Genomic DNA, 24,451 nt, shown 5'->3' with positions numbered 1-24,451 from the left:
TGGCAGGTAGGAAGGGGTCGTGGGCAGGGGTGTGCCTCAGAGGGAGCTCACCTGCCTAGTATCTAGGAGGTCTTGGGTGCCCTCCCCAGCACCAAAAAATAAAAATAGCAAAATGAAAATAAGAGGGTCAACATTTCTAAGGCATTCAAGTATTATCTGTTAACATTCTTCCTTAAAAAACAACATTATCTACATTTTATGTCTAAAATCCAACACCATAAGGTTGGGGGGCTCTATTTTAAACTGATCAAAACAGGACAGTTCAATAAAGAAGACATTCAGGGAGATTGGAACATTTGAACCGAGATGGACACAATGTGGCACTATCTATCTAACTTCAAAATGCATATTATACGTACCCTTTGATTTGGCTATTTCATTTCCAGGAATTTAACTTTTGAATATAATCATATAAGGATGCAAAGAAAGATATATACGCAAGATTCTTCCTTACAGTTTTGTTTGTAATTGCAAAATCTGAAAGTAGTCTTTTGAGAAGTCACTGGATAAATAAATTATGACATTATGGAATATTATATAGACTTTAAAATAACTGGATGAGGTAGGTCTGCATGAAACCACCTGAATAGATTTGCACAACATCTCATTAAGTTAAAAAAGGAAGTTGCCAAATGGTATGCAGACAATTCCATTTACATTAAACTTTTAAAAAAACATATATACTCAGATGTCTATAAACATTTCTGGAAGCTTAAAATAATAAAGCTTCATTGGTATTTCCTTGAAAATAGAAACTGAGAAGTAGGGACTATTTCTTTCCATTTTCCATATGTCTAAACATCGAATACCTTTACCAAGACAATATGTATATTTTGGAAGTACAACAACAACAAAAGACCAAATCTCCTACAATTGTGCTCTTCTTGCCTTAAGTTATTATCCTTTCCTTTGCAGAAGAAAGTGGAGATAAAGATTCTGTGGAGACCAAACTCCCCACTCAGGATACAGTGAGGGGTGCTGGGAAGGGGAGGCTTGAACCAGAGGCCCTCTTGTAGACCACTGGACCTTCAGAAGGGAGGCCCTGGCAACACTGATCCTCACTTTCCTCATCTGGATTATACTAAGTAACCTTAATAGGATTCTAGTTTGAAAATTCTGCCTCTGAGCTGCCAGATGATGCCCCTTCTCTTAAATTATGAGGCTCTGTTTAAACTCACCATTACATTAAACTTGGGTACCATTAGAAATACATTGCTGAGAATGTTATGAGCTTGATGCATGGAGGTAAATGTTTCCATTCATGGTCTTATCAGAATCATGTTGACCCTGATTTCTTCTCCTGGTCTATCTTATGATGTAGTTAACAGTGGTCAGAATGCAGGACCAGGCTCCCAAAAGGCAGCATGTGCACATTTCCACATCCTATTTGCCACCAGTCTCTCTTTCTGTTCCCATCTCTCAGCCACCAACTCCATGCTCATCCTCATCTCCATCTCTAACCCCATCTCCATCCCCACCCACATTCCCATTTCCATTTCCTCACCCATGTCTCATCTCCATGTCTCCCCTCCTCATCCCCATCCCAGCTTCCATCCCCATCTGATCTCCATCCCCTTTCCCATCCTCATTTCCACGCCTCCCTCTCTGTCTGAAACAGTCCTTTGGTTTTAGCTCTGTGAAGAATACCACAATTCTCCCTTTTTCCTGAACTGAATGGTATTAGGAATTTGAAGACTCACATTACAGGCAGGGCATGAGGGACTCCTCATCTTAGCATTTCTTTCATATTTCCAAAGACAAGATAAACAACGGTGAAAACTCAGAAGTCCAAGTATGGCCAACATATACTATCTTGATTATCCTTGTGAAAATCCTGGGTAATATGCTCTGCAGGACTCAGACAGCTCCTTCATGGATCATAGCATTAACACCATCAAAATACTGCAACATTTAATTAGTGAAAAATGTTCATTCCTAAATGCAACTTATCCCCATTTTAATAATGGTACCCGATGCTATTTATACCCTTGTGAAATAATTTGATATTACCCCAAGTAGCAAGGCTCAGTGTAGTAGAAGAAAAATATAGTGCACTTACATTTAAACCCATCTAGAGTTTAATATAATGGTGAATATGGTGGCATCAGGTCCCTGCACCCTGATGCCACCACATTCACCATTACATTAAACTTGGGTACCATTACAAATACATTGCTGAGAATGTTATGAGCTTGATGCATGGAGGTAAATGCTTCCAATCATGGTCTTATCAAAAAAGCAAAACCAAAAATTCTTCAAAGTAATTCAATGTTATAAAGGTAAAACTGCTTCTCCAGCCATTTCCAGGAGATGGGAAATGCATCGAGATGTTTTGAGTTAACTTTCTCATCATGAGCCCTCGTAAAGAGCACTGGTTAGTAAGACAATAAATGAGCATGTTTTAATTAGAAAATGTGGAATCCAAGCACTTTTGTGGGAAAGAAGATGATAGCTTAAAAGAGACATCAGGAGACTAATAAAAGTTAAAATGCATTAAGTGGCCACAGTGAACTCAAAGGTAAAGTTGTGGGATGTTTGAGAAGTGAACCAGAGACGGCGATGAATCAGAAGGGGGCGGGAGGCAGTCAGTCAGTGGAACTTATTCTTTCTGGTTCATGTTGAAATCAGTTGTAAACCCCCTTCTGCGCCCAGGCAAGTGAGAAAATCCAATGCCATGAAATTTGCCCACCTCCCATCCTGACCAGGACCATGTCTGCCCATAAGAGAAAGAAAATCACTATAATCAGACAATAAGAGCAGGCCAGTGGGCCGTGGCAAAACTAGCATAGAATTTGACCTGGGCTGGTGTGGGGTTCTGCCTGACGTGGCCTCCTTTCTAAGCTAATAGTAAGGTGTGGGTAATGGGCCAGGCCCCTGCTTCACCACTTAGACCCCCCAGTACTAATGGGATCCAGGCTTAGCCAATCAATGTGATCTGTTCTCCAGGCCTCAGGATTGGTTGGTTGTGGTCATGTGACCCTGGTTGGCTCCAATGGGCCTCCATGAAGGAAGTGTTATTGAAAGATCAGGAAGAGGAGCTTCACTTCCTCCTAGATTTCTGAGGCGACAGAGTATAGACTGTAGGTCCCACAAAGATGTCATAAAAGGAGGCCCGAGTTAAAAAAAATGTGTTGGAAAACAGAAAAGCCAGGATGAAGGAGGGACTCCTAAGGCCTCACTCTAAGTATCTGAATCCAAGTTGGCCAACATCTTCTCTTTCTCAGCCTTCCCTCTTCCCAAGCTCTTTTCCCTGAGATATCAATGCAATGAAAAATCCCCGAGAACTTTCATTGAGATAACATGATGTAAAGTACCCACGACAGTGCGAGGCACAGAGGAGGCACTTCAGAGATGATGCCATCCACAAACCAAAACCCCAGAGAGTATTGACTGGTTTCTGGGACGTGGAGAGATTTTCAACAGTGCCACAATTTTCCCTTCTCATGTGGATTGTGAGGTATAGAAGCTGGAAGGGAGAATCTTCCTGTCCTCTGCCTTCAGCAGACTGCCGCTGGATAGGCCAAGGAAGAACAGCCCTCAGCTGAGTACCAGATCACCCAGAAAATTCACATACAGTGTGCTGCCTCATCCTCAGGGGACTTGTAAATTTATGGTTTCATTTTACTGAATTAGCTAGGATGGGGACAGGGCAGAGTCGATTTCCCTAGGGTCCCACCAAAGGCTGAAATGGGCCAAATAGCTCCCTCTGCCCTTTGTCACATGTTCCCAAGTGCAGTAGAAAGGAACCAGGTTGATAAGAAATTTAAAACGTCACTAAGATTGAGCTTTCCATTTTAAGTTCTTATCTGAGCACATAGTAATGCAAGGATCGCATATGCAGAATTTCAAATCCAATTGTTCAAATGATTTAATAAATAAGATCTTAAATGTCATGTCATTGGTATAGAAAATCTTCACGGGGGGGGGGGGGACTAACTGTTGAGAAGTGGACTCATGGATATCAGCACCCAGTTGAAGTTTTAACAAATTGAAGTACAATTTCGATATGATTCTGCAAATAGGGGGAAAAAGTTCATTCTCTTTTGAAATATAAGGCACGCACAGTTAAGTTACTGGTGACAGACACTGCAGTACTTGCTGAACACTAACCAGTTACCCTGAGCAAGAAATGTTTCCATAAAAAAATTTTTAAAAATACACAATTTCAAGGGTAAGGATCTGTGTTGATGGTTGTCATGACCTCCAAAAAATTAATATTTGCAAACAAGACTCAAAGAACAGGCGCAAACTGTTTGGTGGGCTTTGGGGGAAAGAAAAGCTATCTGAGAAAAGTTTCTTAAACACTCCCGTATGATTGATCTCTGGTTGGGCACAATGGTTGAGTGCCTTGTGACAGATTGCAATTCTGGGGACACAAGATCTCAACTTACAATGGCAAGCGAGGCTGAGACTAATAAATCAAAGGAAGCTTCAGAAAAGTTGCAGGTCCTACTTTTCCTGCCTGGAAGAACCGCAGACACCTTATCTGGCTTCTGAGAAAAGAAAAGGATCATTGGAAGCCCGAATTAGAAAAAGACTCGTGCTTCAAGTCTTCCCCTGTCTACGCCAGATAAAATATCCCCTGGGAAGACACCAGGAAATGCCCACAGGTAATGACAGTTGATATTAGCTGAATGGGTAAAAGAGCACAGACAGAGATGGAAATATTTGGCTTTTTTCAACTGTGATCTTAAACCAAGAGTCTTCCACATTTACACAGACTAGGGGCAGAGTCTTGCTCTTCCAAGGCATGACCACCAGGTGGCCTCAGTCTGTAATAGGGTCCCCACAGTCCAGTCTGCTGAGGGATGGATCTTTTAAAGTTCTTTCTACCTGGAGGCTTAGCTGTAGTGACTTGCAAATAAGAAGTTTAAGTCTCCAATGATTTAATTGACTTAGCAGGAGAGCTGCTCTTTGGATATTCCTACCTTCAAGGGTGCGTCTACGTTTGCAAACTATGCCAAGAGAAGGCTGGAGCCGTCTTGAGTAAGATATAATGCTTGTTTCTTTCTTAATGCACCTTGTAATTTGCACACGTGCCACAACACTTTATTTATTTTCTTATTAATGGGTTTGAGTGTGTTTAACACTACAAGCCATAAATTGCAGACTGGTGGATTAGACTGGGCTCTCTTTATTTTCCTGCCAATTGTCATTAAGGGCTTTGGGGGATGCGGTGCCCCCCCCCCCCCGCCCCCTAACTGGCTTTTTCTCTATCACACCCACCCCTTGGCTCCATCCAACAACCAACCCCCTTGTTCCCATCTGCCAACGGGGAAAATAAAAAAGAGACCCAGGATGGTTTCTCATTGGCAAGCTTGCCTATTGAGCAGCTCTGTTATTGAGATTAATAAGCTGCCAGTTTCCAAGGAAGACTAAGAAAACTGCAAAATTAAAGTGCACTGCATCGTGAAATGCTGCTGGTGGCCAGGCAGGATCAGGGTGTCAAAAAGGCAAGGTAAAGCCATAAAATAAGGCTGAGCTTGAAAGGCTAACCTAAAGGTCTCATTAATTTCCATGTTGCCTCTGATGAGAATCTAGGGGGCATAATGTTTTGCAATATGGAGAAATCAAGCTGCCTATTGATTTGAAAAGTGCTTCAATGCATTTGGTTCACCCGGAATGAATTCTAGTTTTAAACCTTATTTGAAAACATTACGGAGAGAAAAAGAAAACAACTCCAACAGGTTACCTTGGTTTAATATTCTCAAGATCAAGCTTGTCAGTGATTCTGTCAGAAAATTAATCCTTGGGTAAAAAAAATCAATCAGAGAACAAGTTTGGAATAGTCTTTGGACTCGGCATGGCGAGGATGTTCCAACAATCTCTTTGCTTCTCTGTGAGAACCTTATTTACTAAAGGTCTTGAATCTTGATTCCCAAATATGCGCTACCAATGCAGCATCCAGATCAGGACAAGATGAGGCATATGGAAGACCAGAAAAGCGTTTTCTGACCCCCAAATTAGATTCCTTGAATGACACTTGTCAAGCCCAGAATGCTCAGCTCTCCACCAGAGCACCTGCCATGGCTTCCTGCTACAGGGAGAATGACCTTTTCAGGATGACCTAGTGGTCAGCCACAGTCAGCCATGGTCCTGTGGCTGTTTGGCCTCCTCTACCAATCTGGCAAAGTTCTGTTTGAAGAAAAAAAAAAGAAAAAAACTACAGAAATGAACTAAAAAAGCAGCTGCACTTCTTGTTTGCACAGTATTGGTTTGTGCCCACCTTTTAAAATATGCAGAGCATTAGGGGCTAGGGTTGTGGCTCAGCAGTAGAGCGCTCACCTAGCGCATGTGAGGCTCTGGGTTCAATCCTCAGCACCACATAAAAATAAGTAAATAAAGGTATTGTGTTTAACTACAATTAAAAAATAAATATTAAAAAAAATGCAGGGCATTCAACATCTGCCTGTAAACCTATTGACCCATGTCCCATGCTGCCCCACCATGGAGCAGCCAGGCCTCAGACTCACCACCCTAAGCTGCCTCTAACCCTCAGAGTTAGAGCCAAAGGTCCCTTACATCTTGCCCTGTCTCTGATTTTGACAATGACTGAGTCTATATCCAGTAACAGGCTGCACTTTGCCCCATAGATTGTTTCTTGACTTACGTCACTTATAATTTGATGACTTCACCAATCCTGTTCCCAAGACAAATTAACTTCTTATGTGCCATCAGAATAAGAATAGTGACCACCCCAACTGCATGTCCCAAAGTCATTATCAAAAGTGGCTAAACACATGGGATTTGGAGTCAGGTAGACCTGAGCTCCATCCCAGCTCTGCCATTTACTAATGGGTGATGCGAGACCCATCTACCCTTAGTTTTCATTTTTCCTTTATTTGAAGTAGAGGCAGTGACATGCACCTAATGGAAGGGCTTAAGGGATCAAATAGGATCATATATATAAATCTAAGGGCCAAGTCAAAAGCACTTGATTAAGAAAAGCTGTTATCTATACAGTGATGTAGAATCAATGTAACAAAATTTTTGCCGAAAAATTTTTAAGGAGAAAAATCCGTTGCTGGGTATGGTAGCTTGTGCTGTGATCCAGGAGACTCAGGAAACTGAGGCAGGAGGATCTCACGTTTAAAACCAGCCTGGGCAACTTAGCAAGACCCTCAAAATAAAGTTAAAAATAAAATTTAAGAGGACCGGGGATATATCTCAGGGGCAGAACACTTGCCTAGATTGTGTGAGGCCCTGGGTTCCATTCCCCAGTACAAAACGTACAAAACACAATTCCTGAGATCTTCAGATACAATAAGTAAATGGATGATTGTCTGTTATGTACATATTTAGAATCAAATGCCTGACCTATAGTCACTAAACTGAATTCTCTTCACATTGTAGACTGAACATGTCCCAAACTGAACTTGTGTTTTATGCCAGAGAACCTGTTTGTAGGTAAGCCAATGCTATCACTGTGGGTGTCACAAGGAAGGCATCACTGTGCGGAGTCTGCCCTGAAGCGGCCTCCTATCCTGGGTGAGCACCACCTCCCGAGGCAAGGCAGCCCCGATTCCTCTCGACTATTGCAATGTTTTCCCAACTGGACCTTCAGTCCCCTCCCTCACTCCAGAACTACCTTATTGTTTTGCTGCTTCACTTTAAAAGCCTCCATGCTCTTTGATGCTCTTGGGGTGAAGTCCAGTCCTTGGCACAACCCGAGGTCTGGTACCCTCCCACCCTTGCCTGCCTTTCCAGCTGGCTATCTATCTGGAGCCTTAGCATTTCCTCCCCAGGCTCATCCTCAACATAAATGAGATCTCCCTTGGGCCTGGCTTCTTTCTCTCTGCCTCTCCTGGCACTGATCACGGCAGGGACATTTCTATCATCATCTGCTCACATACCTCCCACCTAGCCTCTTGGTAAAGGCAGGGACTTTGTTCTCCTCCTTTTTTGAGTTCTCAGTGACTAGCACATGGTAGGGGTTCTCATGGATATTTCTAGAATGAATAATGGATGACGGTCTTAAAAAAACAACTGGCAAACTTGTGTTCAGCTTGAGGACGTTGGCGATGAGAGTCAGGCCTTCCAAGACTTCTCAACTCAGAGGGAAGCTCTGCCCGGCTTAGGGATTCTCTTTGGAGACCTGCCGCCCAAATAGAATCAGAGAGAAGCTCGCTTCAGCAGATCACACACAGGGAGGAAAGGAAGCTCCCTCGCTGACTTCAGACACTCCCCAGGAGGCAGCGGCCAGAGATCCCCACCAAGAACTGCCCCGTGGCGTGGATTCTGTTCCAGGAATTCTGAGAATAGGTGGGGCTGAAGGCAGTGGTTTACCATGGAGACCGCTCTCTGTGCTCTCTGCTTCTGTTTGTTTTTTTTTTCTCGGATTCTGTTAGGGCTCCTATGTAAATGGACTGCTTCTGGTAGTGGAAATTCATACACTCTGTTCTTTTTGAAGCTTGACATTGATGTGGAACTCTCCTCACACGTTCTTTTGTCTTGGATTAAGTTCCAAATAACTTTCCTAGGTTCATCCGTGAACACATGCATGACCAGTGAAACTCCACATCATGTACAACCCTAAGAGTGGGAAGTTGTACTCCATGTGTGCACCAGTGTGTCAAAATGCACCCCACTGTCATGTGTACCTAAAAAGAACAAATATAAGAAAAAGAAAAAAAAAATCCTAATTTGTTCATTCCTATTTTCTGGCTGTGTCTCCTTCATCAGAACCCTTGATTCTGCTCATCAGAGAAAAAAAAAATAGAAAATGGATAATTCAGAAAAGATCCAAGGAGCCGCTTTTAACTGATGGGGAAGTCACACATCAGCGCAGGGAGAGGAGGGCCCACGCCCCACAGCCTCAGGAAACACAGCAATATGTGTTTAGAATCAAAATGCCTGACCTATAGCAATGTGGCTTCTAGCTTCTGGGTGTGGCAGACCTGAATCACAACGTTCTTCACCACACCCAGAGGTCTGCACTAAGGAGACAGCCACCAGGAAGATGTTTGTGGATGTCCGCTGCGTTTTCCAAATATGTGAGCACACATGATCAGCCTCCAGAACATCTTCCCTTTAATGACTCTCTCTCGAGGATGTGATTAACTGCTTCTTATTTGACATGAATAGGAATGTGAATCAATATGGCATCATGCCCCTACCCAGAAGGACACCCATACCTTTATTCTCTCACAGGTAAAAAAAAAAAACAAAACGATATCATTAAACTGACAGAGTTTTAGCATTTGAGTGAGTGAATTTGTTCAGTTCTCAGATGCCAAGACATAGAAAAAAGCAGTGGGGGATGAGAATAAATAATATGCTAGAGCCTTTGACTAGTCTCTAATTTTCTACTAGGTGAGCTCCTACTGATCCCTCAAAACCTAGCCCCAAGCAGCCCCTTCACCTGTGAAAGTTTTCATAACATTTATGGGAGAGTTAATTCCTTCTTTTGCTGTACAATCCTTGTAACTTTTATACTCTTTCATTGTGTATACTGCAGTATCTTTTTGTTTATGTAACAACCTCTTCCTTTAGATTATATGGGAGTCATAAGGGGATGATGCATGTTTTACTTATCACCTCCTCTGCATCTAACGTTGTTCTTGTCACACTTAAAAATGACTCAAAAAATATTTGCTAATAAGAAAGAAAATTAGGAATCTTTAAGAAAATCATAAATCCAGAAACTCTATGGATTACTGCTCAAGCTCTCATATCTCATGTAGTTGTACATCCAAGTTCTTTATACTCAGTTCCATGAGCACAGTTTCAGAGTTTTGCCAAATTCTGCCCATTTCCTGACTTCTGTTTCTAGCCCCATCTGGAGGCCTGACATTCCCTCATCCTCATCAAAGGACATGCAGATGTTGTTCTCCTTTGTTTTTACTTCTGATAGACTTCTGATAGAGTTTCGGCAGTCTTATGTACCTGCAAAATTTTGTCTTTGAGTTGCCTCTTCCGAATGCATCATTCAGGAGTCCTAAGCCTTAGAGAAACGCCACACATCCAAAAGATGTGCAGGAAAATTCTGCAAGAGTTGACTTCAGGAAAGCAGGGAAAGAACCTGCTGGTTTTGTGCAACTTTCTACCAGATGTTTGTCAAGAGGACATTTTATTACAAATGGATATTCAAAGCCAACCTCCAGGGGTACCATATGATTACATCAGCAGCTGGGAGATGTATTTGTGTTGACGTTTATGTGTTGTGTGAGATCTTATCACTGAGGGGAGACCCTGCAAAAAGCAGATGGTCTGATGGATCTGGCCCTGTAAGTGTAACGATTAGGGCTGTAAATGTAGGCTTGTGATTGTCTGCCCATCGACATCTCATCACCTTGCTTCTTGTGTAGGGAACATGAGGGGCTCCTGCAATGTGACTTCTAATTTATTGTCTCCCTGAAGCCATACACTTCTTGCAGGTGACTTTGTCCCTCTACATCTGGGTTCTGCATCTTTAAGACAGTAATAAAGCAGTCCCTTCTGACCTTGCTGGATTGCTTTCAGGCTTGAAAGAGATAATACTTGCAGGCATAAACATCCAGTATACATGAAGGGGCCCCCACAGAAACTGCTAATGGTGGTGGTGGGCCTCTTCTCCTTCATCTAATCTCCTTCACCTAATCCACCAGGTAGCCTTTCCTCCCAGAAACTATTTTCAAAACAATCATCTATTAATGTAAAAATAGGCTGACTTGAGCCTAACACACTCTAGGGAAGTTTGTGGATGTGGGGAGGAAATGAGAATCTTATGCAGCCTCCAGGACGACCATGAATCGGGAGAACATTCCCAGTCCAGGCTGGTAGACCAGTTGCTTCCAGCAAAGCCATCTCAGTGACTTACAACAACAGTGCAGATGTTTAAGTTCGTGACTATATATACTATATACATAGATTTTTTTAAATTGACTTGACATATTTTAAGCTTCAAAGATTAAGATCGTAGGCATGTTTAAAAATAAACCTATAATTGTCAGAAAATAAGATTAACTCAACTTTGGTGTGATTACACCGACAAGGATATACCACACATTAATGCTCGAGATCTTATTTTTTTTTTAAAAAACCCGAAAACATCACAGATGAGAAACAGCACCAAATGCTACAGCTTTCCAAACTGCTTCCAGCTGTGTGCAGAAAATTCACTGACCATTACCAGAAAGATCACAGATTATTTCTGTCTTTCTTCACACCTAAATTATTAAAGTTTACAAACTGAGAACTTTGTGAAGGGTCAACACAAATGGGCCTTTCTCTCTGTGTGGTCTCCATGGTCCTTCCAGACAAGGAAATAATAGCAACTGGAGCCCAGAAGCCATGACAGCATCTGGGGGCGGAGCCACGAGGCTGTTTCAATGCCTGGCCAATCCACTCTCAGCCTTTGCTGTCAATCAGATCCCAGCCCTCCAGGCTAGGACCACAGGGTCTTCCTGCAGGTGACTGAGGCACATGTGGCTTTGGAAGACCAGAGCGAGGGTGGAAAGATGATAGAAGGGAAGACAAAACAGAAACAAAGCCAGACCTGGAGATGGTTTTCAAACTCTTCCCTCCTGACATCATTGCTGTCCTTTTTTTCTTGTTTGTTTTTATACATTATTGTTTGCCCCACAGGCATCAAGCTGTTAGTGTGTACAGGAGGGATTAAAGTGAGACTGCATGTTGGATGAAATATAAATTAAAATTATACTTCTGTCAGTCTGGAATCAGGGATTGTTTCTCAAGGTCTCCCCAAACACTTAATTTCAAATGAGTCTTCATTTATTACTTCAAGAAAGGCCAAATGCATAATTTATCAGCAGCTTTCAGTCAATATACCCTTATAAGCATGTTTCCCATGAGCCTTTGAGTAAAAATATGTTATGCTAATTCTATTAGTTGGGTACACAAGAGCTGTCTAAGAGAGTAAACAAGCATTAAAAGGAGACACATGTGAACAAAGAAATACCTATCAGCCCACCGTTCAGGGGCAAATTGCCAAGGGAATAAGGAGGGGCTAAGCCTGTCTGCTGTTCATGCGGGGGTCTCGCTCCCTTTAGAACGGAGACCCCCCCCCAGTGGCCATGTATGGGTGGTTCAGGGTCAAGGCGAGGGCAGCTGGCAGAGCTCTGAGTGGGGACAGGACTCACCGGGTCTCCAGGGGAACGTTGCTGTTCAGCACCCAGCTGTCCTGCAGTTGCACCGACTCCGGAGTGGTGGCCAGGTCATTGGGCGCTGGTGCAGGGGCGTGGATCTGACTCCGCCGGTTGGTCAGCGAGTTCCGGTTGAGGGAGTTGGCGGAGGAGTGGTGGTGGGACAGCGTATGGTTGTGAGGGGGCGGGAGAGGGGGCCTCAGCGTGGACTGGCTGTGGTGGTTTGGAGGGCCTGAAAAAGAAGAAGGAGAAAGCTGTCAGCGCCTGTCGATGCCAGCCTCGGGCACTCTGCAAACCCACAGAGGGGTGTCTGCAACCCAAATCCCTGAGATCCACAAACCAGAGGCACAGGTAAGAATGCAGAACGCCCCAGGGTTAGTTACAAATGCATGACATGCTTTAATTTGCATTTATCCATATGCATCAAACAAAGAATGAGGTTAGCAAAATCGAGTTGGTGAGGGATGACCAGTGGAATATTTGGAACGTATAACTGCTCAATAAAAGTAACACAAGAGTCAAGGTTGATGATTGCTGTGACAAGTTTCCATTCCATTTCCTGGTAAATCTGTACACTGTACACACTCTTAAAAAAAATAAAGGCTGACCTGAAGGAAGGAGGAAGTAGAATAATGGTTACCAGAGACCAGGGAGGGTGGAGAGGTGGGAGAGGTTGGTTATGGGTGCAAATTTATAGTTAGCTAGGAGAGAGGAGTTCTGGTGTTCTGCTGCATGGTAGGGTAATGATGGTCAATAATCATATAAATGCCAGAATATTAAAAGAGGATTTTGGCCAGAGGCCACAGTGCACACTGTAATCCCAGTACTTAGGAGGCTGAGGCAAGTAGATTGTAAATTTGAGGTCAGCTTCAGCAAGTTAGAGAAATCCTATCTCAAAATGAAATTTTAAAAAGGGACTGGGGGTGTAGCTCTGGGGGTAAAGCACCCTGGGTTCAAGCCCCAATACTGGAAAAAAAAGATTTTGAATGTTTTGCCCTGAAGATAAAATATCTGAGGTGACAGATGTGTTAATTGTCCTGATTTTATCATTACATAATGTATACATGTATTGAAGCATCACATTGTGACCCATAATATATATAATTCTTGTGTGTCAATTAAGCATAAAATAATAAATTAATCTTTCTAAAAGGAACAAGAACATGGTAGGACACGGGGTGAGGCCAGGCAGGACAGTGAAGTGATTGACATTGGGTGCCCATGTGGCCATATGGAAATGCCCAAGGGCTCAACACAGACTCAACCTCTCCTTTTGCTAGAAGAGCTGAAGATCTGGACTTAGGGATGAAATTTCCTGGATTTTCAAGATTTGATAATTAATTCAAAATAAATTGATAAACAGGTAAGTAAATATGTACAGAAACACAATGTTTGTATGTACAATTTTTTTTTTTTTGAGAGTCAACCGAAGACTCCCGGGAGCCCAGTTCGATCAGTGGGTTGATAATTTCTCTCCTCTGAAAGATGAACCCCGAGGACCGAGTCTCTCCAGAAGGTCAGGGGAGATGTTTTCCAACTGTGCTCCTTCCTTCAAGTAGCATCCTATTTTTAAAATAATGAAATCCTCTATCTTTTCAAGAAAAATGAACACATGAGATCGCCATGTTGGGGAATATCCCCGTGTAAATATCAACCACAGAAGACAGATCTGTGCGAGGTTTTCGTAGCAACCGGTCCCCAATCTTCTACACAATGAAATCTTTAAGCATAATGAAATCGAAAGTGGTCTGCTCTGCGAAGTAAGCCTATAATTTCACTTTAATGGATGCTGAAACATGACTTTTAATTTGTGTCCTTTGAGAAAGTTTATCTTATTTTTTTTTTTTTTATTTTTGAAGCCTCCAGGCAGGGCTGGCAGCTCACCAGGTGACTGCTGAGCCTTGTCATTTTGGCCCTTGCCAACTTTTAAAATCCTCAGCCCCTGCTGTCCTGGCTTGAAGAAGTTGGCTCAAGTCATTTAAACAAGCAATTTGACACAAATTTCAACTACTTGTCTCCTTATGTGGCCAGGCTCCATCTCCAAAAGGTGTAATCTACATTCAAGGGTTCCTGCGAAGCCTGCCCAAGCATCCTGAGGGAAAGACGACATGTCAAAATGACGCAAGGTTTGGAGATCACTGCTACCAACAGAAACTGGGCAGAAAAATAGGGTGGAAATCAGTTTCTTGAAGTTTGCCTCTCTGGGCTGAAGTTATGGAATAATGTTACAAAAAAAAAGACAACTAAAACTGAAACCCGGTGGGAAATGCCACAGTGCCGTCATATAGATTTTCAATCGTGCCCTCCAAATGAACCTATAATTCATGTTTTACATTATGCATCGGTGACACTTTAAATATATCTTTGGGGGAGTTTCATAGCTGTGGCACGCTATTATATTTTCTGGCATTGTTGTCTGTCGAGTAATATATTATTACATGGTTATTTAGCATTTGTCTGTCTCATGTTAGTGGAAAGAGGCAGGGAAGGGGGTGAATGATGTAATAATGATCCCTCTGAGATGTTCTCCGAGCCCCTCACACGCGGTTAATGAATTCTCATGCCTTTCTTTTTCCCTCTCTCAACTCCCATCCAAGCGGTATCATTACTCCCCATTAGTCAGGTAATTATGGAACTTGCTGCTGGAAGACATGGTGAGTCAGTACAGAAGTGGGAATGCTTTCCCCCTCCCCAGCCCCCAGCCCTCCAGACCACACACTCTCCCCAGTACAAAGAGGCCGTGGGAGGGATTTGATTCACTAAATGAGATGGCAGACCCTCCTGCTTCCTGTGTATTCACCCTGAGCTAAGTTTCCTCCTTGGCTCCTGCTTGTGTGGCCATTCCCTGTCCATCTGCCTCGTGTGTGGGCAGAATTCCCCTGGCTGTGGGATCTGGGGTAGTGCCCTGGGGAATGGATGCTTGATTTGGGTGCTACGTGATCTGTTTCAAATAGAATGCAGTTAGCTGGGAAGGAGGTCAAGTTCTCTCTCTCTTCTTCTAAAGAGAAGGCTTAGAACTTCCTGGAAGAAACGGAGAAAGAGGAGGAAGGGAAGACGAGAGAATACTCAATTCTCTGCTTACTTTACCCTCCTAGGAAGCAACATTCTATTGCACTGCAAATAAATGTAATTATGGACGTCAACAAAACCCCCAAATGATTCAGCATCCTCAGGAAGATATTTTCCTTATTACTGTCGCTCATGTCCAAGGTGATGTTGATTCTATTTGCTCATGTGTCTATCTATCCAATAGTCGTAGTTTGAACTAGGAAGAGGAGGGAGAACACAAAGAAGATCATAGCAGAGTCGTGAGTGCCACCACTGGGAGATGCAGAGTGCTGTGGGAATGTCTAGGAGGGGTATATAGCTGAAGGTTAGCACAGAACATCCCAAGAGCCAGGTTCCAAGGATGAGGTCTGCTACTTTCTGGCTGCATGAACCTAAGCATGCTACCTCAACTTACTCCTCTGTCAAATGGTGAAAAAATAGCAGAGACTATCTGCTAAGGTTCCTCTGAAAGGCAGAGAGAAAGCATGGATGTCAAGTGCTTAATATACTACCTACTGGCTGGTAAGCTCCTCAAACCATGTGCATAGAACATGATATGTCTCTTTCAGGAACAAAGGATGGTAAGACATAATGGCATTTTCCTAGGAGCTCAGATTTGTAGGAAAAGTCAATCTAGACCTGACTTATCCAGGTCACAAGTAATAGATCAATAGCCCTCAATCTGAATATTATCAAAAAATAAAAGTCAATATTCTGTGGAGTGTTCCAAATTCCTGACTTCAGAACAAAAATCAAAATCAAAATGCCAAGTCTCACAACAGCAGCCAGGTAGAGGTGGATGCTCTTGAGTCTCTTCTGTTGTGTGCCATCAACCTGCTCATCCCGTTATTATCCCTGCTGGATACACCCACTGTGTCCTCCACTCCTCGTGCTTCTATGCTGATGGCTCCTAGCATAACTTGAGTACCTGGTATTCAGTGTGGGTAATGTGCCGCTACGCCCTCTGCTATAACTAACTGTCCCAAGCGCTTTTTGCCTTGATCAGCTTTCATTACAGCCATCTGACATACTTGTTGGCTGAGAAGTTTTTCCATTTTGAAAATATATACAATGACTGACAACCTGCCTCACTGCTTCCCAAGAAGCCAAAATATATGAAAAGCCCCTCTCCAAAGTATTGGATGTCTTCCATTTGTAGATAAACAGGGACATGCAACTCATCTTGATGAAGGAACCCTCATGTCCACTCTATGTTCTGCGTTTATTGGGTTTAATTAATGTGCACATTATTTATGGCTCTCCTATTACATAAACATAAAATCACATAATAATGCAATTTAATCACAAACAACCACATAACATAAATGCTTACACTGTATCACCTAATAAGAATGCTATTAGTTGGCAAAAAGCAATTGTCATTAAAACCTTGGTGCTGATCTATTGAATGGCACCTATTTACTTTGAATGGAGAACCTGGAAGTTATTTTGAGTTGCTGTGCAGTGTTAGGTCCTAGCAAGAAAGAACGATGGCACTGGTTCTTTACTTAACACCAAAGAAGGTACAGTCAGGAAAAAGTCTAGGAAAAAATGAGTGGCTTTATGGGGTAGGTGCTTCCTGTGTGCTTGAACATGAAGGACTTTCAAGAACTGGTACCACCATTGGTCCTGCGGGAGCATGGTCCCAGCGTCCATGTTTTACATTTATTTTTGGTGCCAGTTGACTTTGACAAGAAAGTTGTCCATGTGTTTTGTCCTGCTTAAATTCCTACTGGAGTCCTAAGAAAAATAAATGGAATCCTAAGAAAAATAAAGCATTGCTTTGTGGAGCGACGATGCCCACTCCAAACAAGATGGCGGCCTGCATCCGCTCTTGTGTTGACTATGGCAAAGCTGCTTGAGTACAAGTGGAAACAACCAATGCCCACATTTTAAATAACATAAAGGAAGAATTTGGGGGTGGGGAGCCAAGGAAGTAAATTGTTAATAATTGGCTATTGTTGTTGTACTCTGCCTAAGTAAACAGACCGGGCAGGCAGTGAGTCTGGGTCTGCTGTTGCCAAGGGTGAGGGTATGGAGGGGGAGGAGGGACAAACTGAGACAGCCTTGTCTTGTTTGATAGCCTGAACCAATTTTTCCTGGTGATTAAAAACAATGATAAAGTGTATGAAGGAAAAAAAAACATAAGTAGGGACCTGCCTCACTGCTAATAAATCACTCATTGCCGGGGGCGGTGCGCCCGTGGTTGGTCTTTAAGCATTGATAAATTAACCACAAACCCTCTGCCTTCTTCTCTGGACCCACCTCTCTGGGGCAAGTTCCTTCTTGACAGCAGTCTGAGATGCTAGAAGTGGGATGGTGTTGGCAGAGACTTTGGAGTCTCCGGTTGATGAAAACTGGCACAAGGCACTCTTTTGAAATCTGACCTTGTGTGGGAGCCAAAGGGAATTGGGAGTGAAGACTTTTCAGAAAAACACCCTCTAGGTTGAATCCAGGAGGGTGGGTGTATTGCAGAGCGCCAGGCTGGGGATAGCTGGAATCTCTGCTTGACCATGTCACCAGATGTGTGGCCCTCGCAAAGCTGCAAACCTCGTTTTTGAGTCTGTTTCTTCACCTGTAGGATGGATGCGGAATTTTGCTTCTCATATTTGGTTAATTTGGAGAATCAGATGAGAATTTGTAAATAGGAAGCTGAGCATAATTTATAGTACATAGTAAGCTATTAATAGTCTCATGTTGTATTATTATTTGGCATAATCAAAGAAATTGATAATCGTAGCAGCAGCCACAGCAGCCCTGATGCTGAGGAGAATGGACAGCATCTCCTGGGATGCCGTGGGCCCCACTTTTCCCAGTTCTTGGAAACAGTAGCTCTTGGAGGAAGATGTCAAATAGACCGATGGAGGGAAAAATCACTCACCACAGACCCCTCAACCTTCAGATTCAGCCCACAGAAGGTCAGAGGAACTAAGAGACATAGCCTGGGTGCTGATACAGGCAATCCCCAAAGTCTGTCTCTGAGGGGTCACATAAATGAAACTTGGGACACAGAATTGTTCCATTTTGACAAATAAAACAATCACTGTTAATGAGAACCCAATGGTAACACTGACTACAGTTGCTCTGAGTGAAATCCTCCCTGCTAAGTACTGAACGTAAATGACTTTAGTGTATTCCCACTCACTGTTATGGGATAACAGTGAGTTATCGGACACTTATCATCCTCATTCCCCAGATCCAGCAAGTAAGGTTCAGAGAGGTTAAGTAACATGCGAAAGGTTACACAGCTTAGTAAGTGGTAGAGCCGCCTCTCTGATTCCAGGATCTCTTCCTCTCCTAGCCATATGCAAAGAAATACAGGGGGAAGAGCACATTCCACAGGGAAGAACTAGGACCCTGACCCTGGGTGACATGTACGTAGCAAGAATAGAGGAAAACTGGCTTGACTCCTTTTTTTGCACACAGCTTAAATGGCAGAATAGAATCTTGAGAGAAACTGGAGGGATCGCCCACCTCAAAGCTCTGCTCTGCCTCCTGAGGCTGCTGGAATCAGGAGAAATAGGCCAGAACAGCCAAACTGCAGTGCAATCTCTTTTTTATGCCTTCCCAAAGGCCCTCCCCTGTGCTGTGTCCCTGGCTCCCATAACCAGTGGCATGAGGAACGAGCAGCAATTAGGTCTGTCAGAGGCTGAGCCAAGGGCACACTCCGCCCTGGCTTATCCTGCCCTCTTCTGACCAGAGGCATTTCACCAACACCCTGGGGATGGAGGGACGGGGGGAGGTGGTTCAAGTCCAGACTCTTTCAGTGTTTGGAAAGAGATTTCCTTATTTGTCTCTAACTATCAGGCACTTCCAACTGGGAGCTTGCTCCCTCCTTCCCTGCCTTAACAGCTAGGGAAGGATTTGTCCCCATAGAAGGGACTTTTATTTTCTGCTCCTGGCCCACGTGTGCATTGCTGGCTTGGCAGGGCAGGTGAATTGCCAGCAGTATTTCACAGTTCTGGCCCCTGCTGCAGTTCACTGCAGCCTTTCACAGTAGAGGAGGAAGCAGGAGGAGGGATGGAGGTCTGAGCCAGATTTTATCTTCTCTCTCATTTCCTAGCGCTTGCTCCAGCTGGGGTTGGTGCCGCTCGGCAGAGGGGGATCACTGTCCTGCACCAGGAGCTGTCCTTGATGGAAGGGGCCTGCTCAGCCTGAGCAGAGGGCTCAGACAAGGAAGGGCGGGTGCTCATTTGTAAGGAAAGACTTATCGTCCTCTTGCTTATACCAACTTTATGACCTCAGAGAAAAAACATCCCGAGTGTCTCGCAATGACACATAGATCAGCACCACGGGGCAGAAGCATGGGAATTACTGTCATAAGGAGCAATCGCGGGCAGGCTCAGAAGCTCAAGTTTTGTCAGCTCTACCTGTACTCTGAGCGACTCAGTTGGAGGGACATCTTGGATCCTCTGGGAATGACAGCCCCCATTCCATAAGCACCAGTTGTATGCTGAGTAGTCCACATATTTCATCTTCTTTAAAACTTACAATGACCTTTGAAGTAGATTTTGTTTTCCATCTTCAAGGTGAGGCAGGTGGAGTGGAGGGAGGTCAAGGGATGTAAGTCTTGCTCCTTGAATCCTGCATTGCACGGTAGTGTCCTCAGGCCTCTGCTGGGTGCCATCTTTGCACACGGTGTACACCTCTTTTTGTTTAAATTATTTTTGGGTTCTTCTGTGCTCTGCGTTTCACTGCCACTCCTCCAGGGCACAGGGTCTGCCTGTCCTGATTTTACATCCCCAGCACAAAGCCACGGGGCCTGGTGGGTACAGGGCTTGAGCTGAATGGATGCATGGACCACCTGTGTCCCTGGGGGTGGGTTATATTTGGAGAGTCTCCTGGAGTGGGATCTGAGCAGAGTCCCACCTCTGTCCTTTGAATGTTTTAGTCTCTTGCTGGAATTACAAGGGGCCATGCTTAATTCTCCTCATTCTTACCGCACTGAAAAGGTTCTTTAATGGGGAGACAGCTGGACATAGAGAGAAGGTGGCTTTGAACCCTCTGTTTTTATTTGGTTTTTTGTTCTTGGCTGTGCTGACCATTTCTTTTTTGTTTTCCAATAGCTTTATTGAGATTTAAGAAAATTCAGCTTTTAAAAGCCAATGTTTCAGTGTTTCTTTAATGTATTTCTTTAATACTTAATACATTAACTATATTTAGTATATTTGATATATCTTAGATGTGTACCCCTCACCACAGTGTAACTTCCAAACACTTTCGTCACCCCCAAAGGAGACACTACCCCTTAGCTTACCTGCCCATTCTTGCCCTTTCACCCCAAGTCTCTGGCAGATGCTGTGTGTCTACTTCCTGTTCCTATGGATTTGCCTACAGTGGACGTTTCACAGAAGTGCTGATCCTTCCACTTTTTAAAGACCATGACATCTGTGTGTGGCATGGCTGCACTGGAGCCAACCAAGGTCAGATCTCAGATGGGGCACAACTTTTACAACTTCGGATTCTCTTTCCCTGAAGAAATAAAAACATCTTTTCCTGAAGCAGGTCTGGCTTGTTGATATTTTTGGGGGGTGGAGACATTGGAAAACCAGCTGAATCCTCCAGGGATGGGAGAAGAGCCTAGCTCAGCCCAAACCCAGAGGGGCATGGGCAGAGACTGTGGTGGTGAGGGGCACAGGAAGATGCTGAATTTGGCACTGAATCAGCAGCTGTTCAGGGTTTAAGCATTTAATGGTGAATAATCGCCCTATTTTGGACCATCCTGCCGACGTAGAACAAGTTGTCTCACAGGACGGGAGGAAAAGGGACTTTCATCACAGGTGCCCATCACTTGAGGGTGCACCATGCTCAGTCTTCGATTTCCTTAATCATCTGGAGAGGATTACTTGAGGTCAATGTCAACTCCACTGGATACTTTCTAAGTCACACAAGACCACTTAAAATATTGGAGAGGAGCCCTTCTAAAGAGGAGATTTTTATTGCAAAGTTCCATCTGAGCAGTGCCTCTGTGAGCATTTCCATAAATCTACATTACCCTAGGTATTTGGGCATCCTCTGGGAGAGACGAGCCTATCAGTAGAAAGTAATGGTTTTGGGTTTTTCAATTGCCCTAAGGATCTTGACAATACTATTAAGACCCATGAGCTCCCTGTCGAGAAGTTTAGGAGTGAAATTATTAATATGCCCAGACGTTATGTTGATTGTCTCGCTGTAGCAGAAAACACTCTTTCTGTTATTTGAGCGGCATTATCACTTTCCCAAGCAGAGAATTGCATCAAAAATTTAAACTGCTCTCATCCCAGCGCCTTTCAAGGTCTTATTGTAAAATAGGCTGGGCATAATTTGGATATTTCCCTACCTATGAAAGATAATATGTTTTTCAAAGACCAGACCGTTGTGGGGTGGTGGGGAGAAAAACCCCTCCCAGCAGAATTCTCTGCCATCAAGATGCCATTCTTCAGCTCTTTAACTAGGTTTTCCTGGAGGCGTATTTCATTTCTTTTTTTCTTTATTCTTTCTTTGAGATATTTGGGATTCTTTCCCTTGAACCCAGGAAGGGGACCAAAGCAGAGATGAAATATGATTTTGATTTCTGATGGAGCGTCTGGCAAGCAGAAGGGCGGGGACGGACTCTGATCCACACCATTCATTAATAGCAAGAATGACTGAGCCATCTCGGTTAAATGGCAAGGACGGAATGAAGGTTCCTGGAGCATTTTCACTTCAAAGCTCAGCAGAATTATTTACTATCTGGGTGACCTTTTCCCCAAATCTCTCCTGGTACATGCCTTATAGGGCAAGGGAACAAAAGTTTCTCCATACTATATAAACAGAAGTCAGCTGAATGTCAGGCCTTGGGCTGCGTCTCCTTCGAGTCAAGTGACAGCTGATGTAATGGGAGGTATAGGGCGTGTTGCTGGGACTTTGTCAGAGCACTTCTTTGTCTTCAGAATACACACACATGGGGGCAAGTGATTACCCAAGAAAAACAAATATCTGAGCTGTTCCTGAAGCAGCCCAGGATTATGGGGCTCAAGTAATGTCAGAAAAGGCGCCCTTTGGATTTTGTTCATAATTGTTTATTAGTTTCTTTCAAAAGTTGTCTTTTTTTAAATATTCTTTTTTTTTTTTTTTTTTTAGTTTTTTAGGCAGACACAATATCTTTATTTTATTTTTATGTGGTGCTGAGGATCGAACCCAGTGCCTCACGCAGGCCCGGTGAGCACGCTACCACTTGAGCCACATCCCCAGCCCCTCAAAGTTATCTTTTTTTTTTTTTTAATATGTAGTTGTCAATGAACCTTTATTTAATTAATTTATTTATACGTGGTGCTGGGAATCAAACCCAGTGCTTCACACATGCCAAGCAAGTGCTCTACCACGGAGCCACAACCCGAGCCCTTGGAGTTGTTTTTATCTTCAAATTAAAGTGGATCAGACCTCTCCCAGGGCTCGTGGTCCTTCTCATTATGGAGCACAGAACATGAGCCCAAGCATCCAGCAGCACAACAGGGAAAGATGAGAAGAAGCTTCTAGTCCCAACCTGAAGAGACCCAGGATGCAGACAACCCTGGAGAAATAAACTGAACCCAAGAATGAAAGGCTAACATGTTTTTTCATTTTGGTGGGAGGTGGGTGTCAGGGTTGAACTCAAGGGCACTCAACCACTGAGCCACACCACCAGACCTATTTTGTGTTTTATTTAGAGACAGGATCTCACTGAGCTGCTTATTGCCTCACTTTTGCTGAGGCTGGCTTTGATGATCTCCTGCCTCAGCCTCCCCCATGGATAGGATTACAGGTGTGCATCACCACACCTGGAAAAGCTAGCATTTTGTGAAGCTGATGGTTTTGTGGCAGGAAGAGGAATCAATGTCATTTGGATCCCTGGCTCCTTCTGTGCTGCAGTGGAAAAGTAGGTTTCTCCTTGGTCACGTTCACGGTACCATTTCCAGGGCTTCTCAGGTCCCTAAGCTATCCATTGCTTCAGTTTCCCCCAGAGGGCTTCTGGACTTATCGAGGATATTGAAGAGCTCTTCCACTGTAGGCCACTGTTTCCTCCTCCATAAAAGGATGGTTAACAACAGCTCTGACGTGGTGAAGAGAGCTAAATGAGATAGTACATTAAAGCACTCAGAAAATGCATTAGAGATAGGGAGCACTCAGGAAATGTCACTATTTATTTATTTTGGCCCAAAGATGCAAATTCTTTCTTGAGGTGGTGGATAAAAGGGTGACACAGAACCTGTGATTCCAAGCTGATTATTTTGCTGACTTGAAAAACTTTCTTTCTACCAGATGTTTTTAAGGTAAATGACACCACTTACATTAAGGGGTTCCTTTTCCACTAATGAGTTGCGGTAGCTCTGGGTTTTTGAGATAATCGGTGTGCATATTTTTTACACTTGCTGCTTAAACACATTGGAATAAAACCCTGGGATGGTGGACAACTTGAAGTGCCTTATGGTAGCTGCTCTCCTTTGATCCATTCTTTCATTACCTGTGAATATCAGCACAAGAAAGACCGAGGTTTTCTTTGCTGCTGCTGGTCCTGCCAAGCATGGCCCCCTTTTGCATGAAAAGCCTCTTGTCAAACCAGGGATTTTGAGTTTCTTTGGCTCCTTTATGAGCCTCGCAGGTTGCCTTACCACTGCAATCACCGTTGAGTGGCTTGCGACGTCCTGAGTCATTCATCACATTTAGATGGTTTAAGTCATGAATTAGCAATGTTTTTCTCAGGGCTTCTTGGGTTGCTGAAACATGCTAGTATTTATCACCTCACATGGGATCATTCTTAATCCCATAATGTAGAGAGGGAGTCATCTCTCATGTGCAATAATCAGATTTGGTAGAGAAAATAATTTCCATTTTTAACGCTGCCTATCTGACACTTTAATAGTGTGGTCTGGGAAGGTTTCCCGATAAGATGACATTTGATCAGAGACCTGAAGGATAAAGGCAGGGTGCCATTCCACTGTGAGAAAGAACAATGATTCAGGCACAGGAAACAGTAAAAACAAAGGCATTTAAAATCTAGCATGTGTGTCGGGACTGCTCAGAATATCAGCCTGAGTCTCTCTCTTCCACTGACCTTGAAGACTGGTTTTCAAAGAAAACACTGAAGTAAATAAGCAAGGCCCTGGATCCTCCCTGATCTCTGCCTAATTTGGGAACTATCCGAGCAGAATTTGGCTCCAGGTCCTTTGACTTGGTATAGCATTATCTTGGGGGATTCAGATAACCTAGTAGATCACTCCTTGGATGTCTGAGGTCTCAAATGTCATCTTGGAATTCAACTTGAGCTGCCTTATCCTCTCTCTTTTGCTTTCTTTCTTAGGTATATGTTGGGATCCAATTTA

At 43.6% G+C, this 24,451-nt stretch overlaps 1 protein-coding gene across 15 annotated transcripts in view; it reads right to left on the bottom strand.

Annotated features, from left to right (window-relative positions):
- Window positions 1–24,451, bottom strand: part of Tenm2 (teneurin transmembrane protein 2) — a 1,244,871-nt gene that overhangs the window by 252,592 nt on the left and 967,828 nt on the right. For all 15 annotated transcript variants that reach the window (XM_058571810.1, XM_058571809.1, XM_058571811.1 and 12 more), the window contains one exon: window positions 12,081–12,315. In XM_058571810.1, the coding sequence (XP_058427793.1) occupies window positions 12,081–12,315 (235 nt within the window). The remainder of the gene's footprint in view (window positions 1–12,080; window positions 12,316–24,451) is intronic.

This window comes from Marmota monax, unplaced genomic scaffold, assembly GCF_021218885.2.
Source record: "Marmota monax isolate L192 unplaced genomic scaffold, Marmota_monax_Labrador192_F-V1.1 WCK01_AAM20220418_F8-fsc00084, whole genome shotgun sequence".
Classification (NCBI taxonomy): Eukaryota; Metazoa; Chordata; class Mammalia; order Rodentia; family Sciuridae; genus Marmota; species Marmota monax.
The sequence above is the reverse complement of the archived record's forward strand: the minus strand, read 5'-3'. Positions and strand labels throughout refer to the sequence as shown.